This window comes from Pleurodeles waltl, chromosome 5 (genome assembly GCF_031143425.1).
Source record: "Pleurodeles waltl isolate 20211129_DDA chromosome 5, aPleWal1.hap1.20221129, whole genome shotgun sequence".
In the NCBI taxonomy this organism is placed as follows: Eukaryota; Metazoa; Chordata; class Amphibia; order Caudata; family Salamandridae; genus Pleurodeles; species Pleurodeles waltl.
In genome coordinates this window covers 831,935,875-831,953,230 of record NC_090444.1, presented here as the reverse complement: position 1 = coordinate 831,953,230, position 17,356 = coordinate 831,935,875, and the positions used below count along the sequence as shown (strand labels likewise).

The 17,356-nt window shown below is 41.0% G+C and overlaps 1 protein-coding gene across 2 annotated transcripts in view; it reads right to left on the bottom strand.

Moving 5' to 3' along the window:
• Positions 1 to 253: 253 nt before the first annotated feature.
• AKAP7 (A-kinase anchoring protein 7) overlaps positions 254 to 17,356 on the bottom strand; it is a 1,205,386-nt gene continuing 1,188,283 nt past the window's right edge. The window contains exon 8 of one of the 2 annotated variants that reach the window (XM_069234874.1): positions 254 to 1,781. In XM_069234874.1, the coding sequence (XP_069090975.1) occupies positions 1,588 to 1,781 (194 nt within the window). In that variant the 3' untranslated portion in view covers positions 254 to 1,587. Of the gene's footprint in view, positions 1,782 to 1,885; positions 2,749 to 17,356 lie in introns of those variants that run through there. The other variant, XM_069234875.1, reaches the window with a different exon arrangement.

The window sequence follows — 17,356 nt, the reverse complement described above, 5'->3', positions numbered from 1 at the left end:
TATTTCATATAACTCCATCAGTCGAGCTCTCGCTTGACACGCTTCATAAGAAGAAATATACTACACTTGAAAACCCCTAATACCACACCATTGTTTTTGTTGATTACCAGATATTCAAATATTAAAGACAAATCTGTAGACGTGTCTTGGAGTCCTTATAGTGAGCTTAACTTATTATATGAAGTATAAGCAGTTTCAAAGCCTAATAGTAAGAACTTTAACTGTACATTTAAAAGTAGGCTCAACAATAAGGTTTGCTTGTGTAAATTATAAACTTTATTATTTATCTTAACCTGAGCACATACCTGTCTCAAGTGTAACACTTTAATTAAATTAAAAACGCTGTATTTGTTAAACATTACTGAAGATGTTTATGCTCCACTAATAAGCAATGTTTATGAAAGACATGTGATTCTGACAATTCTCTGTTATATGCTTTCTTGATTCAAGTTTGGCGTTACATGAATTTGCTGCTGATATAGCAGAATACGTACAAAGGTGTATGTATCTGAATGTTTTGAACCAATGTACATCTATCAAGAGAGTGGATGTACACAGGAAGAAGTAAATAGAGTCAACAATGATTGCCCAATATTTAGAGTCTGAACCCTGGAATCTGCAGCGCGGGTACCCACTGTAGCCTTATTTTGCCTTTACATGAATTTGCTGCTGGTATAGCAGAATACGTACAAAGGTGTATGTATCTGAATGTCTTGAACCAATGTACATCTATCAAGAGAGTGGATGTACACAGGAAGAAGTAAATAGAGGCAACAATGATTGCCCAATATTTAGAGTCTGAACCCTGGAATCTGCAGCGCGGGTACCCACTGTAGCCTTATTTTGCCAAAAATGATCTTTAAAAATAACTGAGGAATTGCGAACACTACACTGCAAAAGTAATACTGTTGTAGGACTGCCCTTTTGGCACCGAACAACACGTAGTAATAAGAACACGACCTATGGTGATGATTCTGTGGAAGGCCGGGTTTGCAACTCGCCAAATATACTGTGCAATGTACAGCTACAACACAATTGCCTACATTTTTAAGTGAACATGGCATAAAATGGCATAAAAGCAATCAGAGTAAACAGGCCCACATACTTTCTCTTCATTGTATGCTACACAGTGCCTGTAGGCGAAAGGTTTTCCTTTAGCAGTATGAGTACTCCGCATGTTGTCAGTCCTTTAGCATACTTCATACAGTTTTTTTTGTTGTCTGAAAATGCAAAAGCCCTTTGAGGGCACTAGTTCTCTTTTAGTGAGGTTTCAACGCACTGTGCTATGAGAGTCCTGTCCGAAGCAACGCTCCTGTTTCAAAAGTCCAGCTTTGGATGCTCAGGCGGGTCAGTGCTGAGGCCTGCTATCCGCAGGGAGGTAACTAACAGTAAGAGCTGGCAGAATACCCCACCCCACACTGCCAAGGCAGATCCCAACTCAAGCACACACAGGTAGCTGTCTGGTAAAAAGGCAAAACGTGTTCACGGCATTTAAAAACTGCTTCTATAAGGAAGTAAATAGTCAAATACACTTCTGTTTGCAAATAGTCAAGTAATTGTTCATGTTGCTGTCATCATTACAGTTATTCACAAGGCTGACTGTCGCTGTGGTTGGTGCTCGACATGGCGACTGCGGGCTCCTGATGTACACATCTCTTTGTACATTTTTTCTCTGATATCTGGATTTGCTAAGAGCTCTTTTATCTGGTTCAGCTTGACTCTCAGAGCTATTGATTCCTGCCACGCTGCTTTTGCAGTCAGATTTCTTCCAAGTGACTTTCCTAGAAAAGGGCAGAAAAAAACAACACGCCGTGCATAAGAAATGCAATCGAAACATGCGGATGGAGCTTAATAAGCAAAAACAGAAAGTAACGATGCAAAAACGTTGTTGATTTGGCCACATTTATTTTATATAAAAAGGTACTGTTTCTGTCAAAAATATATTTTACGTAAATCATCGCCACCGGAAACACTGCATAGAGTCACACAATATTCATTAGAAACTTTGACTGTGTTACGTAATCGTATATATTATCTGTGCTGAGCTTCTGTAGTGATAAGTTGTTTAGGGCAGACTGGTGTCTTTGCAAGAACAATACTTCAGTTTATTTCTGTTTCGCTGCAGAGCAAGCACTCGTGCATCTCCCTGGCTGTAGTGGACTTGTTGCAGTCTTTTGTGCGGTCACGTTACTTCAATGGCCATCTTTGTAGGCCAGAGGGGTAAGTGGAGGGCTCATCTCGTTTTTGGAAAGGAACCGTGAAATGTCAGGTACTTCCGTCCAAGTACAAGACAGACTCTGCATTTTGTAGCTTCTTCTTACTCCAGCTCTACTCCCAGATGCACTAGATTTTTGCTTTCTAGTAATGCGAACACACCGATTACGAAAATTTCATAACAAAACACCCTCGCTTCACCACATATTTCAATAAAAATGTACTCAAAGCACAATGCAAGTTGCCCAACATGAATCTGGATAGTATGCCAGAACACGCGCGTGTTCCTGCGAGCTGCGTTGCGTTGTTGCTCAGGTTCTTCGCTTCCGCTGGTACTTCTGAGCTCTCACTTCCCGCTGCTGTTACCATTTCTATCACTGATGGATGATTCAGCTGGGCTTCTGTCAGTCTGTCTATGTTTGTGCTGTGTTTCATCGAGGTACTGCTGAACTGCCTTGAGCACGGCACTCTCTACCAGCCTTTTACTGAGGCTTACCAGCTCTGCATCGTCAGGCTCTCTCCCATTCTTTTCACCTACATATCACGATAAACAAAATGGGTCAGTGGTAGAACATTACCGTGTACATCTGACACAAATTATGCAGCAAACTGTTAGGCTTCTTGAACAGTAAAGGCCAAAGGGACATAGAACTTCAACTCCAAAGGGACTCAACTAACAAAGGACGTCTGCCAAATAGGCATAACAGGCACAGACTCGCCCTGTGATGCCGCGAATATTTTGTGTCATTGTTTACTTGTATGTAAGATTTAAAAAAACAGTTCAGGAAAAAAAAGACAAACACTTCTGGCGTAGTTCAAAACAAATGCATGCAATTCTAAATACGTCAGCGCACACGCATACATTTCGATTAATCATCTACAACAATTTCCAAGCCAGGCATGAATTGAAAACTATGTTGTTTCATTAGAGACTATCGTCCAAGCTACTATAAAGAGCTTCTTTCAGAGATGAAACTGTTCTCGCTTTTTCATTGTCCTTCGATGGCTCTGGTCAATACCATAGGAAGTTTTCTCCCACACAACCATCGGGTAATAGCCACCAAAGCACTTTTCATGAACTAAGAAAGGAATACAAGAAGGCAGTATGGGAAGCAAAGCAGGTATACGTAGATCAGGAATGGATCACAATTGTTGAAGATAGTAAATAAAAGAACAGCCGGCCGATGTGGTCCATTTTAAATCAAGTGGAGCGCAGGACCATCGGGATCCAAAGTAACGCGGTTCCGGAGAGAAAGTGGGTTGAACACATCTCCAATCTCTACGGTGGCCCAAACACAGTGAAACCAAGGTACAAGTCAAAGCCATTATCCTTTGAAGTACAAAAGATTGAGGAACAACTGTAATGTTGCAGACAGACTGGGGCTCCCGGGCTAAAAGGCCTCTCTGCAGGAATACTAAAACATGACCCTGCCCTCTTGGCAGGCCTGCTCCGCAATCTTTTTAACGCCAGCAGCATGGAAAACAAAATTCCAGATTCCTGGAAAGGGGCAATTTTTCACCCAAGCAACAAGAAGGGTCCCAATGGGAACCCTGACAGCTATTCACTAATATCACTGCTTGACATCAACACAAAAATATTTGCAGGTCTCCTGCTGGAGGAACTCAAAGAATGGGCTATGAAGCTTAATCTATCACCCCTGAATCAATCTGGCTTCTGGCCTTCGGCAAGCACTTCTGACAACCTAATATCTCTAGCTAAGCTTGCAAAAAAATACACAAACAAAAAGATGGCCCTATACACCTGCTTCATGGACTTATCCAAAGCCTTTGACTTAGTGGATCGGAACAGGTTGTGGGGGGAACGTAGCAGCCTCAAAATCCCACCAGAGCTGTTAAAAGGAATACAGCTTCTGTACTCAGAAAAGCGGGCAAGGGTGAAAGTAAGGAATAATGGAAGAGTGTCTGCCAGAATTCAGATAGACAGAGGTGTCAAGCAAGGCTGTGTTCTGACTTCAATGTTCTTCAACCTTTATTTGGCAGACCTGTGCACACAACTGAACACCACCAGCTTCCATCTCCCCAAACTGGGCAACCACCCTCTAACAGCATAACTATTTGCAGATTACATTGTCCTTATGAATCTCTCAGGTACAGGACTCCAAAAAGTGCTAAACACCTTCAATCAGTATTACAAAACTAATGAGCTGGTGGTAAACCCGGAGAAACCAAGGTAGTCATCTTTGGCAAGCGGATAATCAAAAAAATAAATGGTGCTGTGGGGATCAATCTGTGGAAAGAAGCAGAAGCTATAAATATCTTGGCGTCTGGCTACAGGAGCGCTGGTCGCATTGTCCGCACCTGAACACCCTGAAAGCTAGGTTGGCGTCTCCACTTGCATCAGTTCTATCCCTGGCTTCAAAACTACAAAGCCCAACCTGGTGTCCACTCCTTATAGTCATCAAAGCAAAATTCCTGCCACCCCTGGCATAAAGTGTGGAAGTATTCCCTGGCAAGCTAAATGACTTTATGAACATTGCCCAGACCAAAGTCTTTCACCTCCTTTTCCACCTTCCATACAGCTCCTCTCCAGCACAGATTAGATTGGAATTCGGGTTACAAGACCAAGCATTAGCACAAGATGGGGCTTTGCTTAAATATGCCTCCATGTTAAGGCAGGCTCAACCAAACACACGAAAGGCACTGATTTGGGAGGAAATTGGCACAAACCTGGCGGAAGTCTCAAATCCATGGCCAAAGAGAATTGCTTCAGCCATAAAGCTTCTGCAGGCAGAAAAGCTATGGCAAAAGTCTTTATCCCATAAATATTTTAAGCAATTACTAAACAAACAAATCAAGCTGCTCTCATTCAGCAAGGACAAAGACAAGTTCAGAAATCGCTCACACTCATTGACGATAATTAACACGTATAAGGCTCCAACAGCACAGCCTTACATGTCACTAAAAATAAAGGTGTTCCACGCCAGACTCTGACTACTACCTTCATTGGATGCTTTACCAAAATGGCTTAGACCTGCAAACACCAGAAGATGCAGACTTTGCGCACATCACTGGGAAGACTTCCAACACATCATTTGTATTTGCCCTGCTCTGCTACCCTGGCGGAAGTTGTATCTTAAAAATATCTTCAATGCCAATGGTATCAGCTCATGCCAGCAGGCTATACTGTTTAGTCTAAAAGGATTGACTCTGCAATATATGGCCTGTTTCGCAAAATGTATTTGAAAAACTAAAAACCTCTTAAAACATGCTACAAAGAACCAAGACAGTTGACCAAGCTATCAGCTAGCATAAGAAATTAACACTGTCAGATCTAGGCTTACGAGCAATGGGTGCAGCATTTCCACAAACTGCACTTTCATATCCTATCCTTGGACTGGACAAATTAAATTTTAATAGTCCTAAAAACTCTGTACGAATAATTACCCCAGCAACGCTTTTTGATGTTTATCACCTAGAGCCCTTTTGAGCAGATATAATATACCAGTCAGTGACTCAATGTTGATCTAGTATGCATGACTATACACCTTAAGGCAATCAACATGTGAATAGGGCTTACCTGGTCTAACAACTATAATGAAAACATGTACTTATTGAATGTTTTATGGTGTTCTAACATTCCCTTTTGTACAGTAATTGTAATGATTTTACTTAATTACGCAATTAAGATTAAACCTATCTCTCTCTCTTAAAATTCTCCGACAAAATGTCATATGATCTCAATTAGCCCAGTTAACAGATATGATCCCCTCTTACTTCTAAAAAAGAAATTCAGTGGATCCCTCAGTGGTATACCCTTTCAAACAGTCACTCAAGAGTGGATGATCTTCCCTGAGCTCCGCCTGCTGAGCCACATCCTTCATCATCCTAAGTGCTGGCTCAGAGTGCACTCAGCTCCTTCCTGTCACCGTGGGAACGCGCTGAAGCTTTTTTGTTTTTGTAATGCATCTCGTTTTCCTTTAAGGAAAACGGGCTGCATTACAAAAACAAAAAACTGATTTATTAAAAAACACTTGTATTTTGTTAAATAGTATCCAGTTTTTTTAAACAAACTTGCAAACTGTGATTAATATTCAATGATTTATTCAATTGTTCCAGATCAGGTACAGCCGACACATGTTTCGCCCTCTATGGTGAGTCCACCCAGGGCTTTGTCAAGGCTGTAAGTAATCAAACATAAGGCTGTCAATTATGAATGACTTGTGTTAAAAGGAAAACACCACGGTAAGTGAAGGGTAAGTGATGGGGCATGCAGTGAAAAAATCCATACTACTACGTGAGAAAGGTGAAGGAGGAAAAAACACCATAAGAGACTGATTTAGAGTAGTTAAATTCAGTGCTGCGAAAACAAGAAAAACATCAAAGTGATCGTGAGATTCCCATCGTACAAATGTCGTTGGTAAGTTGAATAACTTGACAGAATAATACTTGAAAGGAGAAAATTTGTGAGTTAAAGGCGCTTAAAAGATACATAGGTACAGAGGTGCTGGCCCATTCACCAAAACTTGCAAAGTGCAATTAATTACTAGTGATATGTGGAAAATCCTCCTGATATATAATGCATTTCATGATCCAAAAAGTCATTAGCAAAAAAAAATAGAACAGAATTAACATACCATTTCGATAATCATGTTTAACAAAAGCTCTGATGATGTCTAGTCATTCCAGCAATTTATATAGAGAATTGCAAAATGTGGTATGTGGTCTAGAAAAAAGAAAAAGAAACAAGAGGAAAGAAAATCATTAATCTAAGCATACGGCATTTATAATGTGCACAGAAGTAATAAAGGTAAAATGACTATCTTTCTACATGAAGTTAAAGAAGATTAGGTTAGAAAAACCGTAATTGTCGTAATTCATCTGAATTCAAATAGCGACAGGTAGTACACAAAAAATATTTGCCACAAAGCATGCATGTTAATCAATTTATGTTGGTTTCCGTCCTGCGTGAATTTTTTTTCCCGAAATCGGGTATCGTATTTTGCTGTAACTAGGAGTTATAAAAACTAAAATCTACTCCAGAAAGCTAACCGGGGGCCAAAAATAGGAGTTAAGATTGTAGACACTTACATCAATACCATGATTTATGTCTGAAATACGAAGTCGGCGCAGCCGTATGCTGTTATCGCGTCCTAGATTGTCGCCATCTTAAGAAGGTGAATTGAAGTGTGCCCATGCTTCTATTCATAAAATAGCTTAACACTTAGTCCTTCCTTTGTTTTTGTGACGAAGGAGAACCGAATTAGATAGTTTTCGTAGCACCATATTGGACCGAAAAAGAAACAAGTATATTTAGAAGTGAGAATATAAATAAGGTAATTATGTCTGGATAGAATAAAATATACATGTGGTGTTAACTTTATAGTTATAAAACATGGGATAGTTTGGTGCTTAGTCCTGCTATTACTTTTACTGCCTTGAGGAAACGAAGTAGCTAGATTTCAGAACGCCATATTGGATCGGAAAGAAGTGTATAAATCCAATTTCCGTAAAAATATATAAGTAGGTAAAACTTTGCCTAGATAAATTAAACCTGTATAAACGAGTTATATCGACATATATCCACTCCTGCAACTATTACAATATATTATGAAACTCAAAATAGTAGGAACAAATACACGAACGTCCTGTGGTGGAATAGTAAGTGTACATGTTATGATATCTTTCTAGGAGAGACTCTTTCATTGGACGTGACCACAGCATAAGACCGCCGCTTATCTTAATTTAATTTTCTATTTTTTATTTTCTACTTTTTATTTTAATTTTTAATTTTAATTTTTAATTCTTAATTTTTATTTTTATATATTTTTTTTTCTTTGCCTCTTTACACATTAAGTCATTATTGTTTATACAGCTTTAATTTACCTAGGCAAAGTTTTGCCTACTTATATATTTTTAAGGAAATTGGATTTATACACTTCTTTCCGATCCAGTATGGCGTTCTGAAATCTAGCTACTTCGTTTCCTCAAGGCAGAAAATGTAATAGTAGGGCTAAGCACCAAACTATCCCATGTTTTATAACTATAAAGTTAACACCACATGTATATTTTATTCTATCCAGACATAATTACCTTATTCATATTCTCACTTCTAAATATACTTGTTTCTATTTCGGGCCAATATGGCGCGCCGAAAACTATCTAATTCGGTTCTCCTTCATCACAAAAACAAAGGAAGGACTAAGTGTTAAGCTATTTTATGAATAGAAGCGTGGGCACACTTCAATTCACCTTCTCAAGAAGGTGCCAATCTAGGACGCGATAACGGCATTCGGCTGCCGCCTACTTTGTATTTCAGACATAAATCATGGTATTGATGTAAGTGTCTACAATTTTAACTCCTATTTTTGGCCCCCGGTTAGCTTTCTGAAGTAGATTTTAGTTTTTATAACTCCTAGTTAAAGCAAACTACGATACCCGATTTCGGGAAACAATTTCACACAGGACGGGAACCAACATAAATTGATTAACATGCATGCTTTGTGGCAAATATTTTTCGTGTACTACCTGTCGCTATTTGAATTCAGATGAATTACAACAATGACGGTTTTTCACACCTAAATTTCTTTAACTTCATGTAGAAAGATACTCATTTTACCTTTATTACTTCTATGCACATTATAAACGCTGTATGCTTAGATGAATGATTTTCTTTCCTCTTGTTTCTTTTTCTTTTTTCTTTTTCTAGACCACATACTACATGTTGCAATTCTCTCTATAAATTGCTGTAATGAGTAGACATCAGATCTTTTGTTAAACGTGATTATCGAAACGGTATGTTAATTCTGTTATCATTTTTTTTGCTAATGACTTTTTGGATCATGAAATGTATTATATATCAGGAGGATTTTCCACATATCACTAGTAATTGCACTTTGCAATTTTCGGTGGATGGGCCAGCACCTCTTTACCTATGTATTTTTTTAAGCGCCTTTAACTCACAAATGTTCTCCTTTCAAGTATTATTCTGTCAAGTTATTCAACTTACCAACGAGATTTGCATAACGGGAATCTCACAATCACTTTGGTGTTTTTCTTGTTTTCGCAGTACTGAATTTAACTATGCTAAATCAGTCGCTTATGGTGGTTTTTTCCTCCTTCACCTTTTTCACATAGTAGTATGGATTTTTTCACTGCATGCCCCATCACTTACCCTTCACTTACCGGTAGTGTATTCCTTTTAACACAAGTCATTCATAATTGACAGCCTTATGTTTGATTACTTACAGCCTTGAGAAAGCCCTAGGTGGACTCACCATAGAGGGTAAAACATGCGTCGGCTGTACCTGATCTGGAACAACTGAATAAATGATTGAATATTAAGCACAGTTTGCAAGTTTATTTTAAAAAACTGGATACTATTAAACAAAATACAAGTGGGTTCTCACTCTCATCTTGTGCAGACTTTTCTACATAAGGGGGATTTTGGTCCATACCCCCCGTTTGAGTTCCCACCCCCAATCTCTTTCAATCCTTAAAGGGCATTTACACAGAAAGAAAAAATCTGGACCATCGCTTATTAAGGTTTATTAAAAAGCAGTCACAGACATGGTGGTCTGCTGTCCGCAGCAGGCCACCATCCCTGCGAGGGCCGTCACTCGCAAGGGTGTTGCAAATTGCGACCCACCTCATGATTATCCATGAGGTGGGCCTTTGCGACCCCCTTGCGAGTTGCAGATGGTGTCAGGGACACCATCCAAAATTCCGAATTGCGACTCGCAAATTGCGAGATGCTCTGACTTGCAATTTGCAGGTCGTAATTCGGAATTTTGTTACATCTGGCCCTTAAATACTTATAAACCTTTGCCTGCTCCAAAGGGATGCTACTGAGAAACCATGTAAACTTCTTAGTTCTTGGACAGAAAACGAAGGGCTTAGTTTTGTCCGCATTAATCGTAATTTTATTGCTCTCACAATATGCGTGAAGGGCATTATGTTTTCTGGCTTTAAAAAGTGATTTGGGATGTCACTCGATTTCAAAGGTGTAAAACCAGATTTCAATGAGCTGGTCACTGAGTTTTACCTTGATCTCACCGGAAGAGGTGTTGTTTATTTTTGTTTGTAACTTTGGTTTACGCTTTAAGATAGACTGACCTCCTAGTCATGTCAGATAGGAAAGTCATCTGTTTCTTCCATATCTTTCTCCTGCTGCCTTACTAAGGAAGGGATGCAGGAGATAAAAACATTTTGGGTGCCCAGAGCCGCATTGTGATGTAAAGAGCATTCACCGGTAGAAACTGGACCCAAAGGTGCATTAATGGGCTCTTGAGCACTCCTATATATGACCGCCTTTATGCTTTCTTAGAATGGAAGTTTGTTTGGCTTGCTGCAAAGTAGCATGCACTATGGAAAGCATGTTGAGCAGTGAGAGTTTGGATGCCCCACCTGGTTGGATGAGCTAAAAAGTGACGATCCAGTTTGTGAAAGATTACAAAATTGGTTCACTTCCTCACCTAGAAAGCTGGTCGAAGTAGGAAAGGGTCTAACAGGCATCAAGAGACAATTGACACACAAAAGGTGATGGGAGGATTGAAATAATGTCTAACCACTAGCAATCGTTCGGGTAGCATTCCAACCCATTATTCTTTTGCCCACCCCAACACTTCAGATTAGACCCAGCTATATGCAAATCAGTCTTGACCCCGCTCCAATAGGAACAGTCCAACTCCAAAGTCTGGTCCTCTCCAAACTGGAACACATGCAACCCAAGACCGGTTTTACCCTGATTGGGGCTCTTCAGTTGAGTGTAGCATGTTTCCAGTGGTACAGTACGCAAGGGATCCATGTTTAGACAGTCCTGTGGTCTCTTTGGGTGGTACATAAAATGCACAAATGGTGATGGGAGGACGCTTGCAATACGTCTAACCACTAGCAAACTCTCAGAGTAGCATTTCAACCCATCTTTCAAAGAACTATGGGTTGGGATGCTACCCCGAGCAAATTGCCAGTGGTTAGACAAATTGCAAGCATTCCTCCCATCACCTTTTGTGTGTTTCTTGTACCACCCTAAGTGGTATGGGTACGCCCAGAGGTGGGTCTTGTGCTGTGTCACTGGAACCAAGCTCGACCGGCTGATGAGCCCATTAACTGGGGTGAAATCAGTCATGAGTTACTTGTGTTCTGGTCCAGGGAGGACCTTGTGTGGCAGTCTGGCTGGACTGTTCCCATGAGGAGCAGGGTCAAGACTGATCTGCTTATGGCTGGGCTCAAACTGAGGTGGCATGGTAAGTAAAAAAAAAGAAGGGCTGGGATGCTACACTGAGCGACTGCCATTGGTTAGACAAATTGAAGTATTACTCCAATCACCTTTTGTGTGTTTCATGGACAGCCATAAGTGGTATGGGTATGCCCGGACGTGGGGTCCATGCTCACTCTGTCACTTGAACCAAGCTGTACCAGGCTGATAAGCCAATAACTAGGGAAAACCTGGTCCTGAGTTGCTTGCGTTATGATTCAGGGGGGACCTGACCTGGCAGTTCTGGCTGGACTGTTTCCATAAGGAGCAGGGGCAAGACCGATCTGCATAAAACTGAGGTGACATGGTGACCAAAAGAACAACGAGTTGGGATAGCAACGCCGAGGAATTACCAGTGGCTAGACAATTGCAAGCATTCCTCTCATCACCTTTTGTGTGTTTTAGGAGACAAATGAGCAGCAGAAAAAGAGAAACTTGCTTCCCTCTGTTCGTTGTGACCTTTCCCTAAATTAAGGCATGGTGACAAAAATAAGCTGGCCTGTTCTTATCCAAGAACTCCAGGGAGAAGTTGAAGAGAGCGTCAGTAATAAAAAATAGTTGCTTCTTTTTCCAATCCAGTAAGATTATATGGTCTGCTATCAGAAAGATGACCAGAAATCAAAGCTAAGAGCACTAAAGACTGGTCCCACCTTTCACGGTCTCCAAGATTAAAGGATTGAATCAGCACCTAAATAGCCAGAAACGTGAGGTTTGAGGCCCTGTGGCTAGAGCCTCGGAGATGGGAGCCCCAGCTCCTTCACAGGTTTGCAGTTCAATTGTGGCTTTCTTCAGAATTCTGGCTGATTTAAAATGCTTATTGACAAAAAGTGCATAATGATGCTCAGAGTGAGGAACAAGAGGGAATAGGCTGAGCTGCTTTTGCCACTGTGCTTGAAATATTGACACCACACCCATTGTGAGTAGTTACACCTAAACCTAGACCAGATTCCCCTGAAGAACCAGGATCTGGGTCAGCACTGGTCGAATTTTCAGCAGTCGGTGTAAGGCGCAACTTTGCTCCGCAGTTTGAGCGGAGGTACCTTAGCATTTTAGTTGGCATTCTCAGCAATCCAATAGACTTCAATAGCCCTAAACAGTTGCTTAGAGAATCCAACTGGTCCTAAGTGTGGTAGATCGTAACTGGTCACCAGGATGTTCTAGATTGCCAAAGTCTGACAAACACATTATAATCCCCAAGCTGTGTTCTGCTAAATTGCACTATGAGTTGGTCAAGCAATTTAACAGTAATTTGGGTGGGTTTGTGTCACTTAACCGAGGCCTTACTGATGCTGCTTGGATCACACCCACTTGACCCTGGCTACCTACCACAAGCTCAGCAGTTACCTCCCCCCCCCCAGGTCCCTGTTAACTCCCCCCAAAAAGGACCTCTCCTTTCCACTCAACTCCACGGACTTCAGGCAGACATCCAAGGGGCAGGATTATAGGGGCCAGGTTTGTCGCTCTCACCCCCTGCTGCGAATGCCAAGGAAGAGCTACGGGCCCAGGCACGAGCACACCAACGACTAGATGCTTCAAGCTCCAGGAGACCAAAGGGATGGAACAACAAGTCCAGGAAGACCAGGAAGTCCAAACAAATGCATCAAGGTCGTGCCAAAGAATAAATCTCTGGTCTGCACAGTACATGGGCCTCCTCCACAACACCCTCAAGCCACCACTACCGCTTGTAGTATCTGCAATGAACAAAATCCTTTGGCTGTGGGGCTGTGACTATAGAGAGCAGGAGGTCAACAACCTGCAGGCACTTGGGAAGGCCTGCCGCCACAGGCAACATGAACTCTGGCATGCCACCTCTCCCCCAGGGGTTCTCTCCTTGCCCGCAACTCTCTCCTTGAGGTCTCCAATCCATCGCAAACCACAAGATTTGTTATGCCATAAAAACATTTTAGAGATGTTGTGCTTCAGAATAAACCTTTTACAATTCAAGTGCCACAGTTCCTGTTCCAGAAAACATACTCAACAGAGAAGGAAACTCAGTCAGAAATCGTCCTGGGATAACCCCACCAAATACACAATGATTCCTAATTTTGGCTCTCGGGACTTTATGACATATATGTTTAACATTTTCGTTTGTATTTTTGATAATCAGTTTTACTCATATTGTTGATTTTCCACATTATTCGTTTGTGGAAAAAATGAGTCATAACTACTTTAGTTATAAATTCACTTTACTGATAAATGTTCGCCCTCATTTTAGTGAATGTCAGGATTCAGCCCTATGAACACTCCTATTCTGTGCAGCAATACACATACGGCTATATTAGCATACATTAATTTACACTAAAATCCCCATCTGCAGCAAATTAAGCAAACCTGCCCCTTTTGCATCCATACTGTAAATCCGCAAATAAATTGGCCTATCGGTAATGACTAAGAGCACAGTCACTCAAAGAATACTACTATCTGTATTTCTTAGTTTTACAAATAAATGCAGATCAGGAAACACGTTTTCCATCTGTGATTACGGTATAATAATTGTTAAAAACGGAAAACTGGGATCCCTACTCAATAAAAATCCTTTCAGTCACACAGTGTGCCTACGTTCTCATCAACTTAACCGTGCCTCAGGATGTGTCTGAAATGTTCTAAACTCTTTCAAAATTTCTGGTAAAACGAACTATACACTTCTGCGGCTACTTAACAGTATATGCACCCTTCTGCAGATACAGATATTGTTTAATTACACGTCTGGAACCCACCTACCGAGTGTCAGTTTTCATTTAAGAAGAAATGAATTAGCAGGTCGTCCTCTGACATGTCTAGACATTAAAATCACTGATGTGCCCAACATACTGAACTGAATTCACTGGCCTTAGAGGATGGAGGATTAAGCTGCCACTGGGTGCATCTTCTAGGAATACGATCTTTGTCTCGCTGGTAACCTTGACCATTGCTGACACCTACATCGCTTGGTTGGTTATTTGGCAGTCCTATATGGCAGTCATATAATCAGAAGCTTCAGTCTTTGGGAATAAAGTGACTCTTAGGACCACGCAGGAGCTTCTGCATCAGGAAAAGGACTCAGCATTGGAATAGTCACTTCTGGTAATTGGGCATATCTAGCAGGCTAACGGAATTTAAATTAAAGGCCTTTGTATAACAAAGTTGCCCATCTGTTGTATAATTTAGCATACCTTACTACAGCATAGAGACGTATTGCAAATATCCCATTTGTGATAACGAAATGTTGAGGAGAAAGAGGGTAGCACTTAATGAATAGAAAAGTGCAAACCGGGCACATAACCATAGAATGTGAGATACTTACACCACAAAAACTGCGCTTTGGCAACGCCAGATAACAAATGACAGTAACATGCTTTTATATAGTGCTTGACACAGCAGGGATGTTGTCTCTAAGTACTGTAAATATCAGATCTCACTATTCCGCAATTAATTGGTACTCAACTGAGTAAAATTAGTATAACCGAAGGCCGGTGTGGCCTTGCAAGGAGGCGAACCTGTAATCTACAGACCATATCAGGTGGCAAAGGTGGACTTTTAAGGAGCCATCTTGACAGCCTTAATGTAAAAAATGACCGTAGAGGATTGTTTCCGACAAACAATAAAACATCGTACGCCTATGAAAATACTTTTTCGGTGTGCTTTCTGTTAAAATTCTAAGAATGTAATTTGTAAACTACAATTCATTGACCTAGACTAAGGAATCTGAAAGCACAAAAGGGAAACTGGCACATGATTCAATCACCACGCCCAACAGCACTAAAACGGAATGTACTTCTTCAGGAACTGAAAGCTTTCCTATTTCCTCTCTGTTTTATACTGTTAACACGTCCTAGGGCGAGTTATGATTCCTTTAATTAGATACAATATTTGGCTTAATCTGATCTGCTCAAGACTTCAAAATACGGTTTGTATAGGGGCTACAGCAATTCCTTCAAATACACAATCTTATAACTCTAAGAATTTACCGAAATAAAAACAGAAATCATGAAGATGGTCACTAAACCCACAAATTCAGTTATACTATGTTAAGTAACTACAGTCCCCGCCCGTCTGGAAAGCAGTCGATGCATACATGTCTGCTAATCATCTTCCTTGGAAAACCTTTACTACCAGTTTTGTTCAGTATTATTTACAAGGAGCATCCCCAGTGAGCAACCCAGCAGAATGCACCTAAAACAAACAGCACTAAGCTTGACAAGGCAAATGACAACAAATAAAAATGTAACTTGTTTAGGAAAATAAGTTTTGAAAAATAGTGAACTAAAAGTCCTAAGTTGACATCCGATGTGGTCCTTAGGCCATTCATTTAAATCCCAGCAAGGCCACACCAAGCTTCCAATAAATTGCAAAGGTTGAGTGACTACTTTGTACTACATTGGTAAGGCATAATTGATACGGACTGAGTACGGACACAGACAATGCTTCTCGCTTCAAGAAGAGTACCTCATCGTGTATTGGCGATTTCAATGATTGACTATATCAGGACCCCCTGTGCTGGTCACAGGAGTGCAAGATATCAGGATATTAACACTTATTTGATTGTTTATTCTAGAGTCATGTTAATGAATCTGTCGTGCCCAGGCAGAACCAGCAATAGGATTCTGCTTTATTGATTTATGTACAATACTGCCTAGGTATATCAAACTCCAGCATTAGTGTACACCAAGGCTCTCTCCACACTCAGAGAGGCCTGCCAACTCACACAGAGCCACTGTGTGTAACACGATTTTGGCTCACTTCACACGGCCTTCCAGTGAAGAGCCAAAAACACACAATGGCAGCAAAGATAAGCTGGGAACCACGGGAAAGATTGGATCGCCAGCTTACCTTTTAGGCTATAAGTAGCTGATGTGCATTAAAAGGTGTGAAAGCACCCCATGAAATCTGGAAAAGCTTCTGCAGCCCTTGGCTTTTATTTTTTTGGAGCGGGGAGAGGTGGTGTGCTTGATCGAGGGCAGGGTGCCTGTTGGTGCTTGGCACGAGACCTTGCCCCCTCCAAGGTCACACTTCCTCCTCTCACGGTGAAATAATTTTACAACTTGTCAGGTCTGCTCAGTCTCACTTACCCATTCTCTCTTCCCCATGTAAGGAGCAGCCCCTACAGCCTAAAGATCCATTGCAAAGGATACCAACCAACTCACAGATGACACACTGCATACCTTCTTCGATGCACATTCCCCATCCTCTTTAGGCACGGTCTTCTTCATGACATCATCCTCATACCATTCAACAATAACTCAAAATATCCACAGGTTAAAAATTCACTCCTCCACCTTAGATCTCTTACTGTAAAAAAAACACCCACTACCTAATTCAAGCAATACAGCACACTGTCTCTTTCTAATTGAAATGGGTCTTTCAATAATCACAATCTGTCTTTTCTAATATGGTTCTCCTCAGAAAACGTCATTCTGAACACAGAGTACAGTGAAACAACACTGGCAAGAACTAGCTACATTATCTAAATCTCAGCATGAAATCAAACACATTTCCTATTCATAGACCCGACTCAAAATTTCAAATGTAAAAATAAAATTGAAGGGTCACCTATGCAACTGCTATCAGGCTATAGATTTTTCAAAATCAATTTAAGCTTTCGTACCCAGTTCACTGACCTAAAGAAAGCCTACACAACTAAATCCCCATACAAATAATCACAGAAGAGGATTTCATGCTTTGGGCAATCTCAGCAGGGAGAGGTCTTTTAGGAGGAGGTATAGGAGGAACAACACCTTCTTCCCCTGGATGAGGAGTTCATAGATGCCACAGATGCATCGCTACAGAGGGCACTCTCGAACACTCGAGCCATTAGTGGCTAGCCTCATAACCCAATACGAATCCCCCCTTCAGGGGAAGGTATCTGGTCAACTAGATCCTTTGCACCCTTAGGTGCTCCAAAAAATGGTGACAAGGCTAATGTCAGGTTGATCACTCATCTACCCTCTC